The sequence below is a fragment of the Octopus sinensis genome, linkage group LG17 (genome assembly GCF_006345805.1).
Source record: "Octopus sinensis linkage group LG17, ASM634580v1, whole genome shotgun sequence".
NCBI classification, from domain to species: Eukaryota; Metazoa; Mollusca; class Cephalopoda; order Octopoda; family Octopodidae; genus Octopus; species Octopus sinensis.
Window position 1 is genome coordinate 23288793 of NC_043013.1, and position 20937 is coordinate 23309729.

At 37.5% G+C, this 20937-nt stretch overlaps 1 protein-coding gene across 5 annotated transcripts in view; it reads left to right on the top strand.

Annotated features, from left to right (window-relative positions):
• The window catches only part of LOC115221116 (chromodomain-helicase-DNA-binding protein 8), a 158239-nt gene that overhangs the window by 128129 nt on the left and 9173 nt on the right, over positions 1-20937 (top strand). For all 5 annotated transcript variants that reach the window (XM_029791330.2, XM_036510432.1, XM_029791333.2 and 2 more), the window contains 2 exons: positions 743-885; positions 3722-3838. In XM_029791330.2, the coding sequence (XP_029647190.1) occupies positions 743-885; positions 3722-3838 (260 nt within the window). The remainder of the gene's footprint in view (positions 1-742; positions 886-3721; positions 3839-20937) is intronic.

The following is a 20937-nucleotide window of genomic DNA, read 5'->3' on the forward strand; positions in this document are numbered from 1 at the left end:
CTACTTAAGGAATCACTTTTATCTGCTGTGCATTCATTTCCAATATTCTATGAAGTTGCAAACACCTGTCTGGCCATGGTGAAATATTGCCTCGCTTGAAAACAAGCAAGTGTTGATGACAGGAGAGGCATCCAACCATAGAAAATTAGACCCAGTAAACTGTCCAATCCACAGAGGCATGGTAAAGTGGATGTTACAACAGGAGTGGCTGTGTGGTAAGTAGCTTGCTTACCAACCACATGGTCTCAGGTTCAGTCCCACTGCATGGCACCTTAGGCAAGTGTCTTCTACTATAACCACGGACCAACTAAAGCCTTGTGAGTAAATTTGGTAGATGGAAACTGGAAGAAGCCCATCATGTGTGTATATATATATATATATATATATATATATTTGTGTGTTTGTGTGTCTGTTTTTGTCCCTCTCACCATCATTGCTTGACAACCAATGTTGGTGTGTTTATGTCCCCGTAACTTAGCGCCTTGGTAAAAGAGTTGGATAGAATAAGTACTAGGCTTACAAAGAACAAAATCTGGGGTTGATTTGTTTGGCTAAAGGCAGTGCTCCAACATGGTCACAGTTAAATGACTGCAACAAATAAAAGAATACACACATAGTAATGAAAACACTGACAGGATAGATACCAAAATTGATTTGTATTTAATGTGAAAACCGTGTGCTTCTATATCATTGATGTGTAACACCTGTTTCTTTTTTCTTTTTTTTTTATAATGTCATTTAGCTGAGCGCATCACCATGGTACATGAGAAAGATGGGATTATTATATCTGGGGAAGAAGCCCCGATGAAAAAAGACTTTAGAGAATGGATGGAGCAAAATCCAGGCTACAAGCCTTTTATTAGTCTCTCAGACGAAGACTGGGAGGTATGCTGATTAATGTTTTAATGTCTATAATAATTACCATATTAGCATTTTGTGTTGTGGTGGTTGTGTAGGGTGATAGACTGGTTTCTTTACAGCTTAAGAGACTTTATCACTTCTTTCTTGAACCCTTTCGTTACCAACCCGGCTGAAATCAGCTCTGACTCTGTAGTACAAATGTCTTGTTTTCCATAAGTTCTGAATTAAAATCTTCCTCCAAAACTTAGTCACAATTTATGTTCCTAATACTAGCTGAATGATCACTAAGTCATTTTACTAAATTCTTTTGTTATATTTAAAATTAATCGAAAGAAACACAGAGCATCTCAGAATAAATGCAGTAACGAAAGGGTTAAATCTTTGGTGTTAAATCTTTGTGTGCTCTTCTTACATTGGTCTTGAGTTCCATCATATCTATAGATTCACCTGTCAACTTCTGAGTCAAAAATGACAAAGAAATATTGGCAGCAGATCCATCTGATTCATGGCCGGCATCGATTAGACGTGTCTGCCACAAACATTTCTTTGTATCTTTGTATTGCATCAGCTCATTGCACCCTTTTTTGTTTTTGTAAATCTTTCAGTCAAGAGGGAAGGCAGTGTCTCTAGGGCCCAGTACAGGCTACAGACTCTGGTGGTAGGGAGAACGATGTCTACAAACTGGAATACTTGCAGCAGGATGGACTGCTAAATGATGGCGTTAAACTGAGTGATGGGTTTGAACTCATGATTAAAAAAATATTTAAAAAAAGGGAGACCAAATGCTGCAAGACACTCTGATATTCTTCTTGTAGTTCCATCCATCCATCACATTGGATTGTGACTTTTTTCTCAAGCCCAAAAGATAAAACAAAGTTGGTTTCGGTGGAATTTGTACTCAGAATGTAGGGAATTGGAACTAATATGAAACATTCTGTCTGATATTCTAATTACTCTCCCTCACTGGAGATCAGATTAAAAAACATATTATTTGGGTAATTCACATAAAAATTTTTGAAGAAAATGTTTTAAAATTGAAAATTAGAAAAAGAATGTTGGAAAATATTGAGTAAAGATTATTTGCCAACATAATATGGAAGTCCTGGTTTAGTTTGAATGTTGCTGTAATTTAGCCCCAGGAGACCTCGTCTCCAGCTGGCTATACGACACAACCTGTGTCCTTATATTTTCGAACAAGGGAAACTAGCACCCCCCCCCCCCCTCAGCTCAAAACAATATCTGTGTATCGCGATTCCTGAGTTATTTCCCTTCACCAGCACAGAATAATTGTAAATATTGTTTACATTTTTTTTATTAACCCTGTCATGTTGTATTCCCACTATAGCAGGAATCGGTTAAACATCATCTCTGCCAGATTCCTGGTAAAGTGATGATGAACAAAACATATGTAGAAAAATAAGAGGCTACAAATTCTGTCCATTAGTCTGCCTGCAATTGTTACTCTTGAGCTGTATATTAAACTTTGTGGGGAGGGGAGCCCAAGTGAAGGATAAAGTTAGACACAGGGGCCCAGGTCTGGGAAGGTCAATCATAACAAAATCATAAATACCAAATAACTTGATTCTTTCTCCACTTGAACTTCCCACTTCCTTTCCAGACTTGTAGAATATAGATTTTCTCAAGCCTTCAAGTGTATTTTTAAAATCTGCAATGCAACAAACTATTCTTGCAATGTGCCATGATCCTTGTGGATCCTGTTTGAGGACCATTGATCTAAATTGTTCATTGCAGCTGTTAAAACTGACATGTTCTACTAAGAACTAATTATAAGAACCAATGATTTGTGTCCTCTCACTTCTGTTCATCTCTGTCTACGTCCACCACCCTTGACACTAACGACTTCATACCTCAGTGGAAGTATAATACCAATGGGCTTTTTATCCAAAACCTCTAAGAATCCCATTTCCTATTGGTATTAAATCATCATCATCATCGTTTAACATCCGCTTTCCATGCTAGCATGGGTTGGACAATTTGACTGAGGTCTGGCAAACCAGACGGCTGCACCAGACTCGAATCTGATCTGGCAGAGTTTCTACAGCTGGATGCCCTTCCTAATGCCAACCACTCCGAGAGTGTAGTGGGTGCTTTTACATGCCACCAGCATGAAGGCCAGTTAAGTGGTACTGGTAACGGCCTTGCTCAAATGGTGCTTTTCATGTGCCACCTGCACAGGATCCCGTCCAGCGACACTGGCAGCGACCTCGCTCGAATGTTTTTTACACGTGCCACCAGCACAGGTGCTAGTAAGGCGACGTAGGTAACGATCGCGCTCAAATGATGTTTTTACGTGCCATTGGCACGGAGGCCAGCTTGTTCTTCAGATAAAATGCCAGTGAACCTCAGGCAACATTTCCATGACCTGTTTTGATCTGCTTCTTTAGTAAATGATTTAAATTTAATCTTCTGACAAATTACATTAAAAAACCCAGCATCATTAAGTTGTCAGCAGAATATAATCATATCTTTAATAATAATAATAATGAAATTATTGTATACAGTGCTCAGGTGCACCACAACTTGTCAGAAAGTGCATATAAAGTACATGCAGTAATGTAGAAATGTCTGGAAAGCGAACAATGTATGAGTCAGATACATGCTTGTGTGTGTATGGAGGGGAGAAAATCAAGTGTAGTGTTGGCGAATCTCAGGAAGCATGGAAGTTTTGAAGGATGCAGTGCTCCGCTTTCATCTTCTCATCACCATTCTATTCAATGGTCACTCCACCAGCATCTATTTGATAGTTTGTTTTCACTTAGCTTGCATCATTTAGTCACATTTAATTTTTGCTTTGAGAAAGATCTGATGTATTTCTTCAATTCCTCTCTCCATATTTCAGCCCGAAGTTGAGAAACGACGGCGGCGGCGGCCTAGACTCGACCCAGCAAAATTGGATTTTGAAAACCTTACTGGGGATGAGAATGTCTCTGTTGTGAACCGTGAAAATGGGAAAAAGGTTTGAACCTGTTTCCAGGTTAACTACTTGTTGGTGTGATACTTACTCTTGCTGCACTCCACCTCATCCCATCCCCCCTCATTCACTCTCACTGCCTCACATTTCATTTCCACCCCTCTCTCTCTCTCTCTCAACGTAGCTTTGCTGATTGTGTCTCACTTTATCTCTCATTATTTATGTATAGATGTGTAGAATGTTTGTGTGTGTGATTGATTCCAATTCATTTATTCCTACCAAAATCTCTCATTCTTCCTTCACATATGACTTCTTCTCTATTTCATCTTGTAATTTCTCCAACTACACCTATTTACTCTTCAGCCTCCCACTCAAATTTCCATACACATGGAATATGCATGTTGCTATGGAATTTGTATATATATCTATGACGGTGCCTGGCCTTGTGGTTAAGGTATTGCACTCGAGATCATTATATCATGGGTTTGATTCCCAGGCTGGACGGCATGTTGTGTTCTTGAGCAAATGACTTCATTTCCTGTTGCTCCAGTCCACTCAGCTGTAAAGGGGGTCGCCCTGTCACAAACTAGTCTTCCGATCAGCAGGGAAGGTCACCTTAACAGCTGCTGAGTGGCATCGTTCGAAAGTTGAAACAATGCAAAAGCACACTGTGACAAGCAATGTATAACTACATCCAATAGTCTGATTAATCATTCGATATATGAATATATATTTATATAATATATATATATATATATATATATTATATATATATATATATATATACGTACGTAGCTGGTGACGGTATCAGAAAGAAGCGAGTTCTGGCCACATAGAATAAAGTTCTCAAACACAGGTCTGAGAGCGACTGAAAATACTTATTTGATAATCGCTTGTCCTGCAAAATATATATTTTATTTCACTTTGGGATTACTGGGGATTAAGGAAGAAAATCTTAAGAGGAGTTAATTATCTTTATATGTAACAAGAAAAAGAAGAGAAAAATCACACACACACACACATTTATATAAACATGTGTGTACAAACATGCTTACACATTTAAATATATATATATATATACACACACACACAAATTTATATATATGCATGCACAAATATATATATATATATATCACAGACTTACATATACGCATACACATACATACAAATATATACATGCATTTGTGAAAACACATGCATATAATAGAGATATGTTCAGGCAACTCACATTATATACACACACATTCACATAGAGAGCCAAACAAAACACGCATACATGTAGACCCACATGTGCACAATAATTGAATGGTTAAAATTGAGATGGAGTTCTAATGTAAAGTGTTGAACAGGTTCTTTCCAAAATATATTCATAAATTTAACATTTGTATTCCACATACAATATTAGATGTGCACAATCACATACACCAAAGAGTAAATAAATACACATACAACATATATATATATACACCTGTGCGTGTATGTGTGTGATTTTCCTCTTTTCCTTTTTACCATTTATAATCGGGTCTTCCTGTATTTTATTGTTTAGTTCCTGGTTTGTCGTAGATAAAACCAAAATATATATTTTGTCAGACTAGAAATTATGGATTTTATACAGTGTGTATTTAATGGGCAGAAGAAAGGAGTGCTCAGCACATATGGTGTCTTTATGTTCCTCTGTATCTCATCTGCTGATCATACACACACACACTTTCTGATGTAGGCACTTGGCTTATACAGACATGAGCGTTAGCAATGAATGTCCCTATTCAGTCGATGTTTCGACCATCATAGGCTGGTGATATAGAATATATGAAAGCAGATTTTAATTTTCTATGGAGGGGGAGGTGCCAGGGTGTAGAGTGTCAAAGTTCTCTTCTTTCCTCATGATTAAAAAAAAATTTTCTGTTCTGTGGTTTTAGAAAACTAAATCCTAAGAGATTCTAGGAAGTCTTTTAGTTCTGTCTGTGTGGCTAAAATAGAAGAATCGCTGGTGAACTTTAAAATCCTGTCCGCAACTGATGTTATTTTGTTTGGTTCCATGCTCCAGCTGGGACTACTTCTGCCACCTTTGTTTTATGAGGTAGATGAAGTGATTTGCATCGACAGAAAAAGCATTGTCCATATTTAATGGTTCAACTGCAGGTCGGTTCTAATCGAACAGACCTGGGGTGAAAGGGAATTCAAACCATGTACATTCCAACCTTTTTTTTTTTTTAAGATGATAGGATATGAGAGAGGTTTAGTTACTATTTCTAGCAGGTCAAGTGACTACGTGAATGTCCTCATTGGCTTGAATATGTCAAGGGATAAATGATAAGGAGCAAGAAATAATAGATTTAATGAAATTAAGACACTTATTTTTCAAATCCAGATGTTTTCATTTGATAACATCTTGATTTTCAGACAATGATGAAATATGAGCTTAACTGTAAATAATGAGTTTTGACCTTGAGCCGGCAGAATGACCAGTGTGCTGGACAAGCTGCATAGCCATATTTTGTCTGTCTTTACATTCCGAGTTGAAATGCTGCTGAGGTCGACTTTGCCTTTCATTGTCGTTGTTGATAAATACCATTTGGGCAAGGGGTCAAAGTAAACGACCAACCTATTCCCCACCATCTCCCAAGATTTGGGTCTTGTGCTAAAATTAATATTATTAGTAAGTGGTATGGTTTAATTAAATTTTCAATTCAAAATACTTTTCATTCCTAGATAGAACAGTTACCCTTTTTTTTTTTCGTTTTAATAGAGATCTCAGTAGAAGTGATGTGGTATTTAGACTGCCCCGCCATCTCACTTTTGTGGTTTCAAATCTATTTTAGTTTATTTCATTCCATCTGTGAGAGAGAGACTGTTCATTCTGTCCATTCCATAACTTGATATCTAGCTTTGTGAAGTTTTATGGGTGGGGCAGATGCCAAGGAATAAGTTCTTGACCTGTAAAAAGTTATATAAATATATTTATACCTGCCCTACCCTGGTGGAGATTTGCATATCATATCATATATATCCATCTCACCCAACAGTAAAGTGGAGTGAAGCAGCAGTAATATGACAACACCTCCCCACTCCCACATGTTGTTGTTGTTATTGTTGTTGTTGGAATGATTGTTTGCTTCACATTCTCATATTGAGAATGATATGCTTTTGTAGCTAGTCTGCTATAAACCTACATCTGTGTTTCTTGCATGCTAATGTGAATGTGCCTGTCAAAATAGTTTTTGAGTGAGAACTTTAAAAAAAGTAAGAAAATGTCATTATTTTTTGTGAAAAATGAATTGAAATAAAAAAAAAAAATCAGATTTAAAAGTTTTTTTTTATTCGAAAGCCAGTTTAATCTACTTTTGACTGAGCTTTATGTATAAATTATTAAAGTTTTTTTCCATTTAATTTAATTGATTTCTATTTTTTATTAATTTAATATTTTGTTTGATTTGAATATTAATTAATTATTGTAACAGTAATTAGTAACATTAATTGATTATTGCTTTTTGGCAAAGGATGGTAGATTGGTAGAATTGATTAGTGTCAAACAAAATGCCCTGTATTTAGATGAAAAGCCTATTTGTCCAGAGATTGAGCCTACCTTTTATCCTTCAAAGGATGGGTGGAATGAAGAAGCACCAGCAAATACCTGGGTGGATTGAATGAACTGGTCTCTGTTTCTCACTTTGCGACTTTCTTAGAAATCAATATTATTCTAGGATCCAGTAACAATGTCGTCACGATGGTCGTAGGTCTTCTTGATGGATACTTTATGAAATCTAAACGTCTCCTCTGTTCCTTGTTTAATCTCCTTGAAGAAACACACGGATTAAGCTTTGCAAAATAATGATTACAAAAGCAGTAACGAAAGATGGTTAAACTGAATGGCAAGTGCTACTTAGTGTTGTAGCTCTTTATTGAGAGTTCAAATCCTGTTAAACTAGTCCAAATTAACATTAGTGAGGGTGGGGTACAAAATTATCTCTTGGTGACCAATATTTGGTATTCATGTGGACATTATCCTCAACCACACACCACCCACTCAACAAAACCAACTTTTCATTTCAACATTCATAAAAAAAATTTTTTTAAATCCAAAGGACAAAATTGTCCATCAGTGATTCTTGTATAATTCCATAAAAGCTATAAAACTAAAAAAAAAAAACAAAGGATTTATCCCAAAATGTGCCTTCATTGACACAGAAGACACAATGACACAAGGCGGATAACACCACCTCAGCTCTTTACCAAATTTAACTCTTTAGCATTGAAACTGGCCATGCCCAACCCAAAGATTCTTCCTGTTTTATGTTGAAACTGGTCAGATCTGGCCTCTCACACCCACCCTTCAATGCCATTCTAAAATAGACAATTCTACTATTGAAATGTCAAAGCTATGAGGTAACGCATGATTAATTCAAAACAAGGTAAACGTTAGATTTGATAGAATGCTAAAAGGGTTAATTAACTTTTCATTAATTATAAAACGACACTTAAACTGATTTCTTCTTTGTACAAACTCCTCCTCTTTTGGACACTTATCAGGATGCTCTGCACCAACATCCATGCTTTTAAAGCTTCTTACGGAATAAAAGCAAATGGATTTCAATTGCTGTGGTAATGTGTGTTGTGTAGTGGCTTTGATTCCTGGCAGTGCACTGTGTCCTTGAGCAAGACACTTTATTTCACTTTAGTGCTCCAATCCACTCAGCTGTATTTCAAAGGCAAACCTTGTCACATTCTTGCTGAATCTCCCTGACAACTACATTAAAGGTACATGTATCTGAGGAGTACTCAGCCACTTGCAGATTAATTTCACGAGCAACCTGTTACACTGATCGGATCGACTGGAACCGATGGAGTGCCAGTATATTTCAACTGCAATATCTTTTAAATCCGTGGGGAGAGTTCATCTTTGTGAATTCTTCGAATCTTGACAAACTTGGTTCAAATCTCACTGAACTCACATCTGCCTCTCACTTTTCCCAGGGTCAGTAAAATAGGCACCAGTCATGTACTCAAGCTGATTTGGTCGACTGTTCTCAATTGCTCACAAACACTGACTCATTAATAATGTTGCTAACATTATTGCAATAAATATTTATAATGTGTTCAATGGATGTGCTGAGTTCAAACTTACTTCATGCAACTTTGTGCTCTGCTCCGGGGCAATTCAGTTTGTCATCATCATCATCATCATCATCGTTGTTTAACGTCCACTTTCCATGCTAGCATGCGCTGGACGGTTTGAGTGAGGGCTGGCAAGCCAGAAGGCTGCACCAAGCTCCAATCCAATGTAAGCAGTTATGTTTGCTTATTTCATCTCATTTTTCACTCATACTCATCGGTTATTGATTGCAATCACACACACACACACCATTGATTTTATTGCATCTTGGTTCCTAAAACCTGTCAAACTATCTGGATTACAATTTCAACTCGACCAACAAAGTTCCCTGGTTGACATACCTACCATAGGCAGTATCAAAAAATCCAATTTTTCAGATAAAATGCAGCCAAAATGTGAGCGATGAGCACAACAGTGGTGGCTGTTGTTGTAAGAGTTCTGGGATTGATGTCAAAATAGAAAAGGGGTGCACAATTTATCAAAAGTCAAAATAAGTTTAGAAAGTGTAGGGAATTTGTTGACATTTTTAGTGAGATTCTGTTAAGGTAGGAATAAAAATGAAAAATACAAAGATCTCTCTCTCTCTCTCCATCCACTCAAATTGTGATATAGTTATGTTATGTGAACTTAAAGAATTTATGAAAAAATTTCATCTGGTATGGGGGGAAAAAGTGTAAAAAGTAATAAACAAGAATTCTACCTGTGACTAATTAATTTTATACTTCATATATCTCTGGAATGTACTGAGGTGTATTTGAAACTGATAATGATATCCAAATTTTGGATGTGATGCAGGTTGTTTGTTTGAATGGCACATAAGTCTTTGGTCGGTTGAGGAAGGGCTGAAGTATTTCTTTGATGGTTACTTGCTTGGTTTCTGGAGACAACTGGAATGATTTTGGCTCAGCATTGCATGTATTGTTGATAGGGCACTTTACAATTATAGAGTATCGTTATGATGTAGTTTAGCCCCAGGCATCCATTGTCTCTTTTTTTTTAACCATTAAAAGTTGGGTGTGATTTGATGAAGGTTTGACTGCTGCTATTTCTAGCAGATCTAAGGAATGTGCTGGTTTATTTGTTGGTTGTTTCCTGATTTGTGGTGAATGGATACAACATTACCAAATGATTATGAAGTGTGCTTTACAGTAATGATGGGCTGGCTTTGACTCTACTGTGTGGCCATCTTGTACCACAGCCTTTGGTCAGTCCAAAGGCTGCTGGATGGATTATCATAACTGTAATTTGAAGCTACAGCCTTGTATTGTGTCACTCTGATTCTCCTTGAGAATTATGGTTACAGGACAATTTTCTGTGGAATTGATGGAATATTTTAGGTGTCTATGTGATTGGAAGAAAAGCTAGGGAATGTTCGTTTCTTTCTGTTTGTATCATTTGAGACTTGTAAATAAGTGTCACCGTTACACAAATGGTCAAGGAAACAGGTGACCATTGACAACAGGAAGGGCATTTGACCACAGGAAATCTATCTTTGATGTATTCCATCTGACCCCTGTGAAGATGGAAAAGTGAATGTTAAAACCATGTGGGCAGTGGTGGTGGTGGTAATGATGAGGATGATGATTCTGAGCCCAGAGTTCTTGACTGCAGGCATATCATTTTATATTTGGCTAAGCAGGAGACTTTTTTTCTGCATCTATTTCTCAATCCATCCATCCATCCATCCATTCATTATATATATATATAGATATAGATATACGTACATATTGAAGAAAGAGATATTGTCTACTGTTGTTAGAGGTTCTCCATGTTGTTGGAAGTATTAAGGTCAATCCTCAGAAAAAGGATTAAAAACAAGATGAATGACTGCTGATATCTTGTGTAGCAGATCTGTCCAACCCACAGTAAATTAGGCAGTAAAATGCTATGATAAACGTTATTTGAACATCATGAAGGACTCAGTTTTCATTTAGGTTAATTAACTTAGCTAATTATGAATGAATTAACTGCTAAGGTTTTCATTGTAAAATGGACCCCTTGATGGGATCCTTGTATATAATATATACAGATTCCCTTCCTGCTCTCTCCTCTCTCTCTCTCTCTATATATATATATATATATATATATATTATATATATATATGTGTATGTGTGTATATATATCATCATCATTGTTTAACGTCTGCTTTCCATGCTGGCGTGGGCTGGACAGTTTAACTGAGGGCTGGCAAGCCAAGAGGCTGCTCCAGACTCTAATCTGATCAGGCAAGGTTTCTACAGCTGGATGCCCTTCCTAACGCCAACCGCTCCGAGAGTGTAGTGGGTGCTTTTTACATGCCACTGGCACAGTAGCCAGTCAGACGGCTCTGGCATTGGCCATACATATATATATGTGTGTGTGTGTATATATATTATATATATATATATATATATATATATTATATATATATATATATATATAATATATATATATATATATATATGTGTATGTGTGTATATATATCATCATCATTGTTTAACGTCTGCTTTCCATGCTGGCGTGGGCTGGACAGTTTAACTGAGGGCTGGCAAGCCAAGAGGCTGCTCCAGACTCTAATCTGATCAGGCAAGGTTTCTACAGCTGGATGCCCTTCCTAACGCCAACCGCTCCGAGAGTGTAGTGGGTGCTTTTTACATGCCACTGGCACAGTAGCCAGTCAGACGGCTCTGGCATTGGCCATACATATATATATGTGTGTGTGTGTATATATATTATATATATATATATATATATATATGTATATATATACATATATATGTGCAGGTTAAGCTGCATGGCTGTGCTAAATAACTGATTAATTACCCTGAAGAAAATAAAAACAACACATTTGATGTTAAAATTTAAAATTTATAAAATTGCCAACAGAAAATAGAGTTAAGTAAGTAAGTCTAAGAAAGTTAGGTTGTCATCCTGTAGTTTAGTCAGTAAACAGGTATTTATAAACTCCACAATTGAATCTTTAGAACACCTGATGGAGTGCTTTACATGATGTTTTCTTTTTCCAGTTCTTTGTGTTTTGAGCTCAAATCTCACTGACAGCTTTGCTTCTTATCTTTTGAGCATTCAGGTTTCATTCCTCTGTCTGTCACTCTCTCTCTCTCTCTCATAGCAAGACACCCACACCCAATGCTTCCAGAATCTCGGTTTTGACGAGGTAGGGGGGACAAGTTGTCTGAAGAACTACATATTGCCAGTCATCCCAGTCCTTTGTCATCCCCATGTGGCTCATGGCCCTGAGATCAGCCTTCACCACTTCACCCCATGTTTTCTGAAAGCTCTGTCCCCATTCATACCCATCACATCTCCCTTCAAGCAAAGTCATCCTTCTTGTACACTTCTACCTGATTCCTCTTATGCCCCGTTTTTCTCTCAATACATTTGAACCGTGTCATCCAGGTACACGAGTTGATTTTTCTGGAAATGAAAAGTTAATAAATCAAATCAACTTTAAAATTGAAAGGGTTCAACGGAAAGAGTGGAACAGTTCCGGAAGCAACTGTCAGAGCATATAAAAGAAACAAAAGACGGACTAATCAGAACCAGAAGAATTGCTGGAGCTTCTGTTAATTTAAGGCACGTATCATGCTTATGTGGTAACATTATGGCAACAATGAGAAATGCTCCACTATTTTGGATAGAAAATAAAACCCAACATTGTGACATTGCCTACATGTGTATGTGTGTGTGACACATATATGTAATCATCATCATTTAACACTTTCCATGCTGGCATGAGTTAGATGCTTTGGCAGGAGTCGGCCAAGCAGAAGGCTGCACCAGACTTCTGTGTCTGTTCTGGCACAGTTTCTATGGCTGGATGTCCTTCCTAACAGCAACCACTCAGCAGAGTGGACTTCATGCTTTTTACGTATTCGCATTCCTATTTTAAGTATGGTGCCTCTTGTGTAACAATGCAATTCTGTATTCAGTGCCGCCTTCTTTCATCATCACAGGCCCCTGTATAAGGTATCCAATACCCATGATCTAACTCTCATACAGTCACCAGTCTCTATTTCTGTCCCCTCAGTCTTTGTCCCCTTCCTTGAGTCAGGCTCTTTCTACTCTCCACACTCTTGCTCCTTTCACTTACCTATTCTGGTTCTTCTGATATTGCCGTCTCAGCCATTCGGTCACACATCCTGGAAGCAAGTAGTAAAGACTTTTTTAGTCTTATAAATCACAAGGTCACTCACTGAGGCTGGTGCCATGTTTAAACGCACCCAGTACACTGTGTGAAGTGGTTGGTTTTAAGAAGGGCGTCCAGACATGGAAACCAAGCCAAAAGGGAATTGGACAGGCAAGACATGCTTCTCTGACTTGTGAAGATGAGTAGGAATTCTGGATGAAACCTCGCTTGGACTTTGCTGATGCATGCAAAGCATATATTATTAAAATGATGTATATGTATGTATCATGGAAAATGGATGTTAAATGATGATGATGATGTGTATGTGTGCGCACACATATATATGTGAGTATGTATATATATATATATATGAGAGAGAGAGAGAGAGAGAGAGATATATGCACACATATTATACACACAGTTAGACTCGTGTTACTCAAATCAGTGTCCTGTGAACATTTCACTAGCTATATTGTGTATAACCCAAAATGCAAGAATAATAATAGTAGTAGTAGTTCTGCCATTTGTTTTAATTATGGTTAAAAGTGAATTTTGTTTATATATGGTTACCCAATTGACTTGTTTGATCTCAGTTGATAAACTTTAATTAGCAATCAAACAGAAAACGAGTCTCTGCAGCCTCTGAATTCTGCTGATGCGACATCGAAACTTGCTCAAGACAACAATACTAGGAATGTAACAGTATCCAGCATCAAAAATGCAAAACTGGTAATGAAAGAATTTATCAAAGGAAGCAGCGTTTGCCGTGCATTGAAAAGAAAATCTTAGAAATCAATGGAAGTGGATTTAGCCATATTTTTGTTTGAAAATGGGATTCTTATTTTTGGCCTGATTTTACAAGAAATAAACTTTGTTTCCACGAACAAATCCAATCAGAAAAACAATTTTTCAATGAAAATCCCACCAGGGTGATTACAGTGTTGTAAAGTTCTTTATGGCATTAAATACTTTAGCTTTCTTGAGAATCAGAAGTCAATGGATGACAGCACCATAAACAACTTCATCCGACAATCCATTTTCTACGAAGAAAATTACGAACTTGAACAGTTGTACAATATGTACGAAAAATGGGTTGTTTAGGTGTGCAAACATTTGCATCCTCTGAGGAAAACCAACTATGAAGACCTGAAATACATAAATATCAGAGTGTGACTTTAACTTGAATTCGATGCCACTGTCATTCACAAATTACCATTTGTCCTTATGTAATAATATATTAATCCATGTTGCTCCAAGACTAATGACAAGATCTCGTTTAACATGAAGTACAAGTCATAAAACAAGACATGGATGGTATGTTCACTTTTTAATCTTAGTTTTTTGGGGAAGAATTTGTAACTGCTTGATAGAGTCCGTTGAGAAAGTGTTGGACTGGAGCAATTTGTGACAACATGGGGGGGGGGGGTCACACAGTATGGACGACTGCTAGGCAGAGAGGTCAAGTGTTTGGTTCCAAAATACAGCCATTCAGTGAGGGACTCGTCACAACAATGGAGAAATATCATAACCCGACCATGTTGCGTACGGTAATCGAGGAAGACATTCTGATGGGAGGATGAAGAATGTGATGACGGCTTCTTCTTACTTCATTGTCGCTTTTTGGTGAAAGAAATTTGTAAAAGCATGGCATCGGTTACAAAGTTACTGTCGTTTGTGAAAAGTAATGATCGTAGGTATTTTTAGGTTCATACAGATATCTATGACCAAATATATATATATATATATATATATATATGATGGACCTGATATATATGTGTGTGTGTGTGAGGCTGTATAAAAATATTATTTGTCCCTTGTTGCTTGTGATTGAAAAAAATAATCGTTTTGTTTCTTTCCTTTTTTTTTACCAATAAATCCATGATTGCATTCTTTTACTCTTTTTTGTTAATATTTGTTTTGTTTTTGTTTATTTATTTACCTCATCCCTGTAGCTATTGCTGTAGTTGTTCTGCATGCTTGCTTGCACTGACGCTAGTTTGCTTCTAACATCAAAAAAAAAAAAAACATCTTTTTATTTGTTTATCAATCTTGCTTTTTTCTGTGTTTATATAAATATATATACATTTTTTTTCAGCTGGTCTGTAACTTTTTTTCCTTTTATTAACAGACAGGGGCTTCTATTTTTACTTCTATTTATCTTTCATATTTGTATGCCATTAAACTGGCCATGCTGGGGCACCATCTTGAAGAATTTCAGTCAAAGGAATTGACCCTGCTACTTATTTTTTTTTCTTAAAGCCTGTTATTCATTCTGTTGGCCTGTTTTTGCTGAGCTGCTAAGTCATGGGGACACACCAACACTGGTTATTAAGTGGTGGTGGGGACAAACATAAACACACGTGCATGTGCATGCACACACACGCACGGTGGGCTTCTTTCAGTTTCTGTCTACCAAATCCGTTCATAAGGCTTTGGTCAGTACAAGGTTTTAGTAGAAAGATACTTGCCTAAGGTGCCATGCAGTGGGACTGAACCGGGAACCACGTGGCTGGGAAGCAAGCATTTTACCACACAGCTATGCCTGCCCCTATGTAAATTTTTTTCTTATTCTGATTACAAGTATTTGTCTTGTCCCTTGTTGATTCTTGACCCAATTCTTCTAGACGAATATTGGCAACCTTCTAATATGCTTATCAATAGTGACACACCACAGAGAGTTCAAATCTAGCCGAGGCCAACTTTGCTGTTCATCATTTTGAGCTCAGTTAAATAAAGTATGAGTCAATTACTCAGATCAGTGATATCAACTGGTCCCCTCTCAATTGCTGGCCTTGTGCCAGAATTTGATGATATTATTTAGGCAGAGAGTTGACAGAATCATTAGCATGCTGGGCGAAATGCTTTCGTCTGCCACTACATTCTGAGTTCATCTTCCGCCGAGGTCGACTTTGCCTTTCATCTTTCCAGTATTGATAAATCAAGTACCAGCAAAACACTGGGGTCAATGTAATTGACTCATCCCTTCCCCTAAATTTGAAGCCTTGTGCCTCCAGTAGAAAGGATTATTATTATTATTATTATTATTTATAAAAATGTTGAAATTCTTCACAAAAGTAGATACATAATTAGAAGAGAACAATTCATAATAAAACAAAGATAAGACAAGAATACAGAGGAAATGCAGAAATTCCAAAATTCAACAGGACTGTCCCGTAATCCAGTTTTGCTTGTTCTTAACTGTTTACAAGAAGAAACAAAAGGCAACAAAAAAAAAGAAGAAAAGAAAGTGGACACTGAGTCAAAAAGTTTTGTATAAATCTGTGGAAGAGAATCTACAGAAAGTGTAATTGCAAGAATAAAGAATAGGATGGAGAAGGTTCAGAAAGCTTTTACCTCTGTTGGCAACCAAAGGTCTCTCTCTCTCTCTCTCTCTCTGAGTGAAAAGAAGATTGTATGATGCTTGTGTGTGAACTGCAATGCTACATGGTAGTGAAATGTGGGCCCTGAAAGCAGAGGAGATGTGAAGGCAAGATAGGAATGAAGTTGGTGTGAATGCTCTGTTGGATGTGCAATGTCAGTGTACATGTAGGACAGAGCACTGGCAGACCAAGAGAACTGGGTATAAGAGGAATTAGATTCAGGGTGCAAGAGAGGAGGCTGCACTGGTTTGGATTGTGTGGTGTGGATGGATTCCAGTAGCTCTCATAAAGGAGTGCTGGTTACTTAAAGTGGAAGGAAGTGGGAGATCCTGCAAGACATGGGACAAAGTATTGAAGGGCGAGTTCAAAACACAGAACCCTTACGAAGGAGAGGACATAGGACTGTGATAATGTGGCACATTGCTGTGCTGAAGGAGGCTTGCCCACCACAACAGAATTGGTCCCCTAAAACCAAGGTGTCACATAAAACACACTCAGTGCACCCTGTAAAGTGTTTGACATTAGGAAGGGCATCCAGCTGTGGTTACTATACCGAAACCGACCTTGGAACCTGGTGCAGCCCTTGGCTTTGTCAGTTCCTCTCATACCATGCGACTCGTGCCAGCATGGAAAACGGATGTTAAATAATGAGGATGATGGAATTTTACAGTCATTTTGTTCATTTCTTCCCAACCCGCATGTCTTAACTGAATTCCTTTAGTTATTAACTGGGACCAAAATGTTTGCTGGCATTTCAAGTGTTTGCAGGAGATATTTCATAAAAGTGAAGAATTTCAGCTGCCAGTTGTTACCTTTAGACATAACAAGGTGTAAGACAAAAATTAACTTACTAGCAAGACCCAGGAATACTTCATGGAATTAATGGTAAAACTTATTGGGTTATTTCTGAAAACTTTATCCAAAACAACTGAAAGCGTAGCCTGTGTTGTGTCTGTATGGAAAGATGGTCGCTCATCTGCTACTCATTGAAAAGTGAAGGAAACTGGAATACGATTACTTAACGCACTTTATATACTTTATGCACAATTTTATAGGCTTTAATACACAGCACTCATAAAATAAATATCCACTTTCATTTTTCTATTTTACCCGGAAACAAAAAAATATATTCCATGCCTATGATACAACCTTTAATTACCTTGCAAATATCTGCTGCATAAATAGGCGTGAATATTTCACAGAACTGCACTTATGTGCATGTGTTAAGTGATGGGTGATATGAAAATAAATACACTTTTCACTATCCAGTCACCACTACCATCATCATCTCTCTCTCTCTCTCTCCCCCCTCTTCTCTCTCTCTCTCTCCTCTTCTCTCTCTCTCTCTCCCTGTCTGCCTTTCACCATCAGAACACCACCCCTCTGATAAAATCATATTAACTCTCCTCCTCTACCTTCAACTAACTTTTTTAACTATGTAATAAATATTACATTCCCCCTCCCTCACATCATGGACGCTTCTCTCTCCCCCTTTCTGTCTCACTCTTTGCCTTATCTTCTTTTTCTCCCTCCCTTCTGCCTCATGCCATGGACTCTTCTCTCTCTCCTTTTTTTCTAATCCCATGAAAGCATTACCGACAGGGCCAAGGAACGCAATGGCAAGCAGAATTATTATTAAAAGGACACCTCTGATTGTAGTCAAAACCCATTTAGAGTTTCTCCCTGCTGGACGTCTGGGTGTGTTTGTTTGTTTGTCTCTCCACTCTCGGTGTTGGTTTGTTTACATCCCTGTAACATAGCAGTTCAGCAAATGTGATCAACAGAATAAACACCAGGCTTAAAAAAAGAACTGGGGTCAATAACTCAACTAAAACTTCTTCAAGGCAGTGCTCCAGCATGGCCACAGTCTAATTACTGAAGCAAATAAGCAACAGAAGATTTAAACAGAAAGTGGGACGTGTAATGCTTCCCGTTTGGTGTTCATGGCTGAATGCCCTCACTAAACGCCAACTTGGTTTGTGTTGGCTGCACAACAGAAAAGTTTTAAAATTTAATGGCAAAAGGCGTCGGGGCACGATGACACGGCTTGATGGAGCTTGCCGAGCATTTTACCACAAATGAATCTTAACTTTGACAAACACCCTAAAGTACACATTTTTCATAAAAATATTCTGGCTCCACTGAATTTTCAGTTTTCAAAACACTTGAAGACTAATATATTTGTAAGTTTCTAGCATCCGACTTTTGGGTTTGGGGAGAAGGAATAAAATTACAGCAGGAAAGGAATGTCGGATAGACTTGCAAACATTTTTTAATTTCTGCATTTTTCTGTATTTTCCATTATTTTTGTCTTTCTCTCAAAATTTCAGGCCACGTGCCTATAGTAGAAAGGATCATTATTGTTGTTATTGAAAACAGCAAGCAGACAGAATTGGTAGAGCATCAGACAAAAAGGCAGGTGTCTTATCTTGAAGTTTGGTGACAACAAGTCTCCTAAAATCTCAAGAGTCTTCCTGAGGGTTCTTGCAGAATATAAGAATGGTACTTTTCTGCCGGTCAGCAGCACAAGTTTCAATTCTCCTTTCTTTCAGTCTTTTAGGCAGCATTTTGGGTGTTGTGCCAGAACTCAGCTCTTCCTCCATAGTGGTCCCTTATTCTAACAACAACAACAACGATGATGATGATGATTGCTGACATTGGCACACGGTCGCACATTTTGGAGGAGTTCATATATAGTCTGTTAGGATGACGCCCCCCCCCCCTCATTGGTTCCTTATTTTCCAATGCTAGGAAAATGGATGCTGAAGTTAGTCTTGGTTGGATCTCAAGTCAGAACAAAAAAGAATGGTAACTAAATACAGTGAAGCATTGAGTCCTGAGAGCATCAGATAAATGCCTTGTGGTATTTGATCAAGGTCCCTTATATTCTGAATCCATCAAGGTTGATAAAATAGAGTTTAAACAATTAATTCCTCCTTCTCGATTTGTGACCTACCTATGTTCCAGATTATATTTAGAGAAAAAACTTCTCCATCAATGAAGTCTTAAGATGCAGTCAAAACTAACCCACTTTTCTTGTGCCACAAATGTTTTTGAGGAAGCCATCAATGAAGCACAATTTTATTTCCTTTCATAAATTTGTATTCCATCATTTCTTCTATAATTTCTTCTTGTTCAGTTACTAGTCAGTTCTAATTAAGCTGACGATTAGTTAAAAGGGTTTCAGCTGTGCTATCTTGTCTTTTTATAGACATCTATATCAAAGACAACATTATCCTTTCTTTCTTAAGAAAGCAGAGTATGAGAGATTTGGCTGCTATTTCTTGCAGGTCAAGCAACCTAGTTGAGTTAGGGCAAAATTTTGCCTGGTTCAAATTTCAATTTGCCCACAAATGAAGTCTCTAAAAAGTCCTGGTAAAACTGTTTTAAGCCATAAATCCAAACCAATAATTTAATGTTTGTATAGGAATCGGTAAAAATAAAGATCTATTTGTTTTCTCAGTACAGATGTCTACCCACATGTTCTTGTATTCTTGGAATTCCATTCCAAGTACCAGAAAGATACCATTCCATGTGGAGAAGCTCGCTTTCTGGTTTGTTTCTCTTACAAAATTTATAACCAAACGAATCCTCGTTTGAAATGCAGGGATTTTAGTGGTTCTGTTGAAAATAGGATTGATGACCTCATCTGGATTTTAAGTTTGGATCATTCTTCGTATTCCATCCTTTGTTTCTGTCAGTGTGGTTGGATTAATAATGGTGATCTTGAGGATGATTGAAGTATTTTAGCATTACCCAACATGTCAGAGATCTTCTCTTCATGATTGCATTGTTTGGCCATTTTAATATGTTGTATGTGAGGGGAAGGGTATAGGGAACAATTGCTGAAGCTAACAAGGCAAACATCAATTAGATTTCAAAAATGTAAACTTAAAGGTGTCAGAGTCGGCGCTTTATGAATGGAAAGGAAGTTCTAACAATGATATCAGTTTTGTAGAATATCTCTGATTAGTTCAAGGTGAGAGACAACTGATGAATTCTTGTTTCTAGCATTAACTTCTGAAAACCACTCTCTAGTTTCTGCCAGGCATGGAAGTGCTGGGTGTTGGTTTAGCTAGGGGAGAATTGCTGCAGTATCAAACCATATTTTTGAGTTCAGTTTCTTCTGAGGCAGTTTTATTGTTTAAGTTCTTCCATCTTTTTTTTTGGGGGGGGGGGGGGTATGTTTTATGTAATCCAATCAATCCTTTCTTTGTATAAGCTGTCAGGATGCTATACGAGGGTGATTTGACTGCCATTCCAGGCAGTTGAAAGCTTTCCTTACAGTTGTTTGTTCTTCTGAAAATAGACAAGGAGTGGTGACTAATAAAACATAAATACCAGTGTTCCTTGTAAGGAATGGTTGCGGGAGTGACTTGGTATGTTTACTGAAATTCAAAAATGGTTTCCAATTTTTTAAACTTGTCGCAACATTTTGGAGAAGAAAGAAAAGTTTTATGGAAACAAAATTTGTTTTGTCATTTCATTAATAAAGAAGGGGAGCAGTGTTGAAAAATTGGGGAGT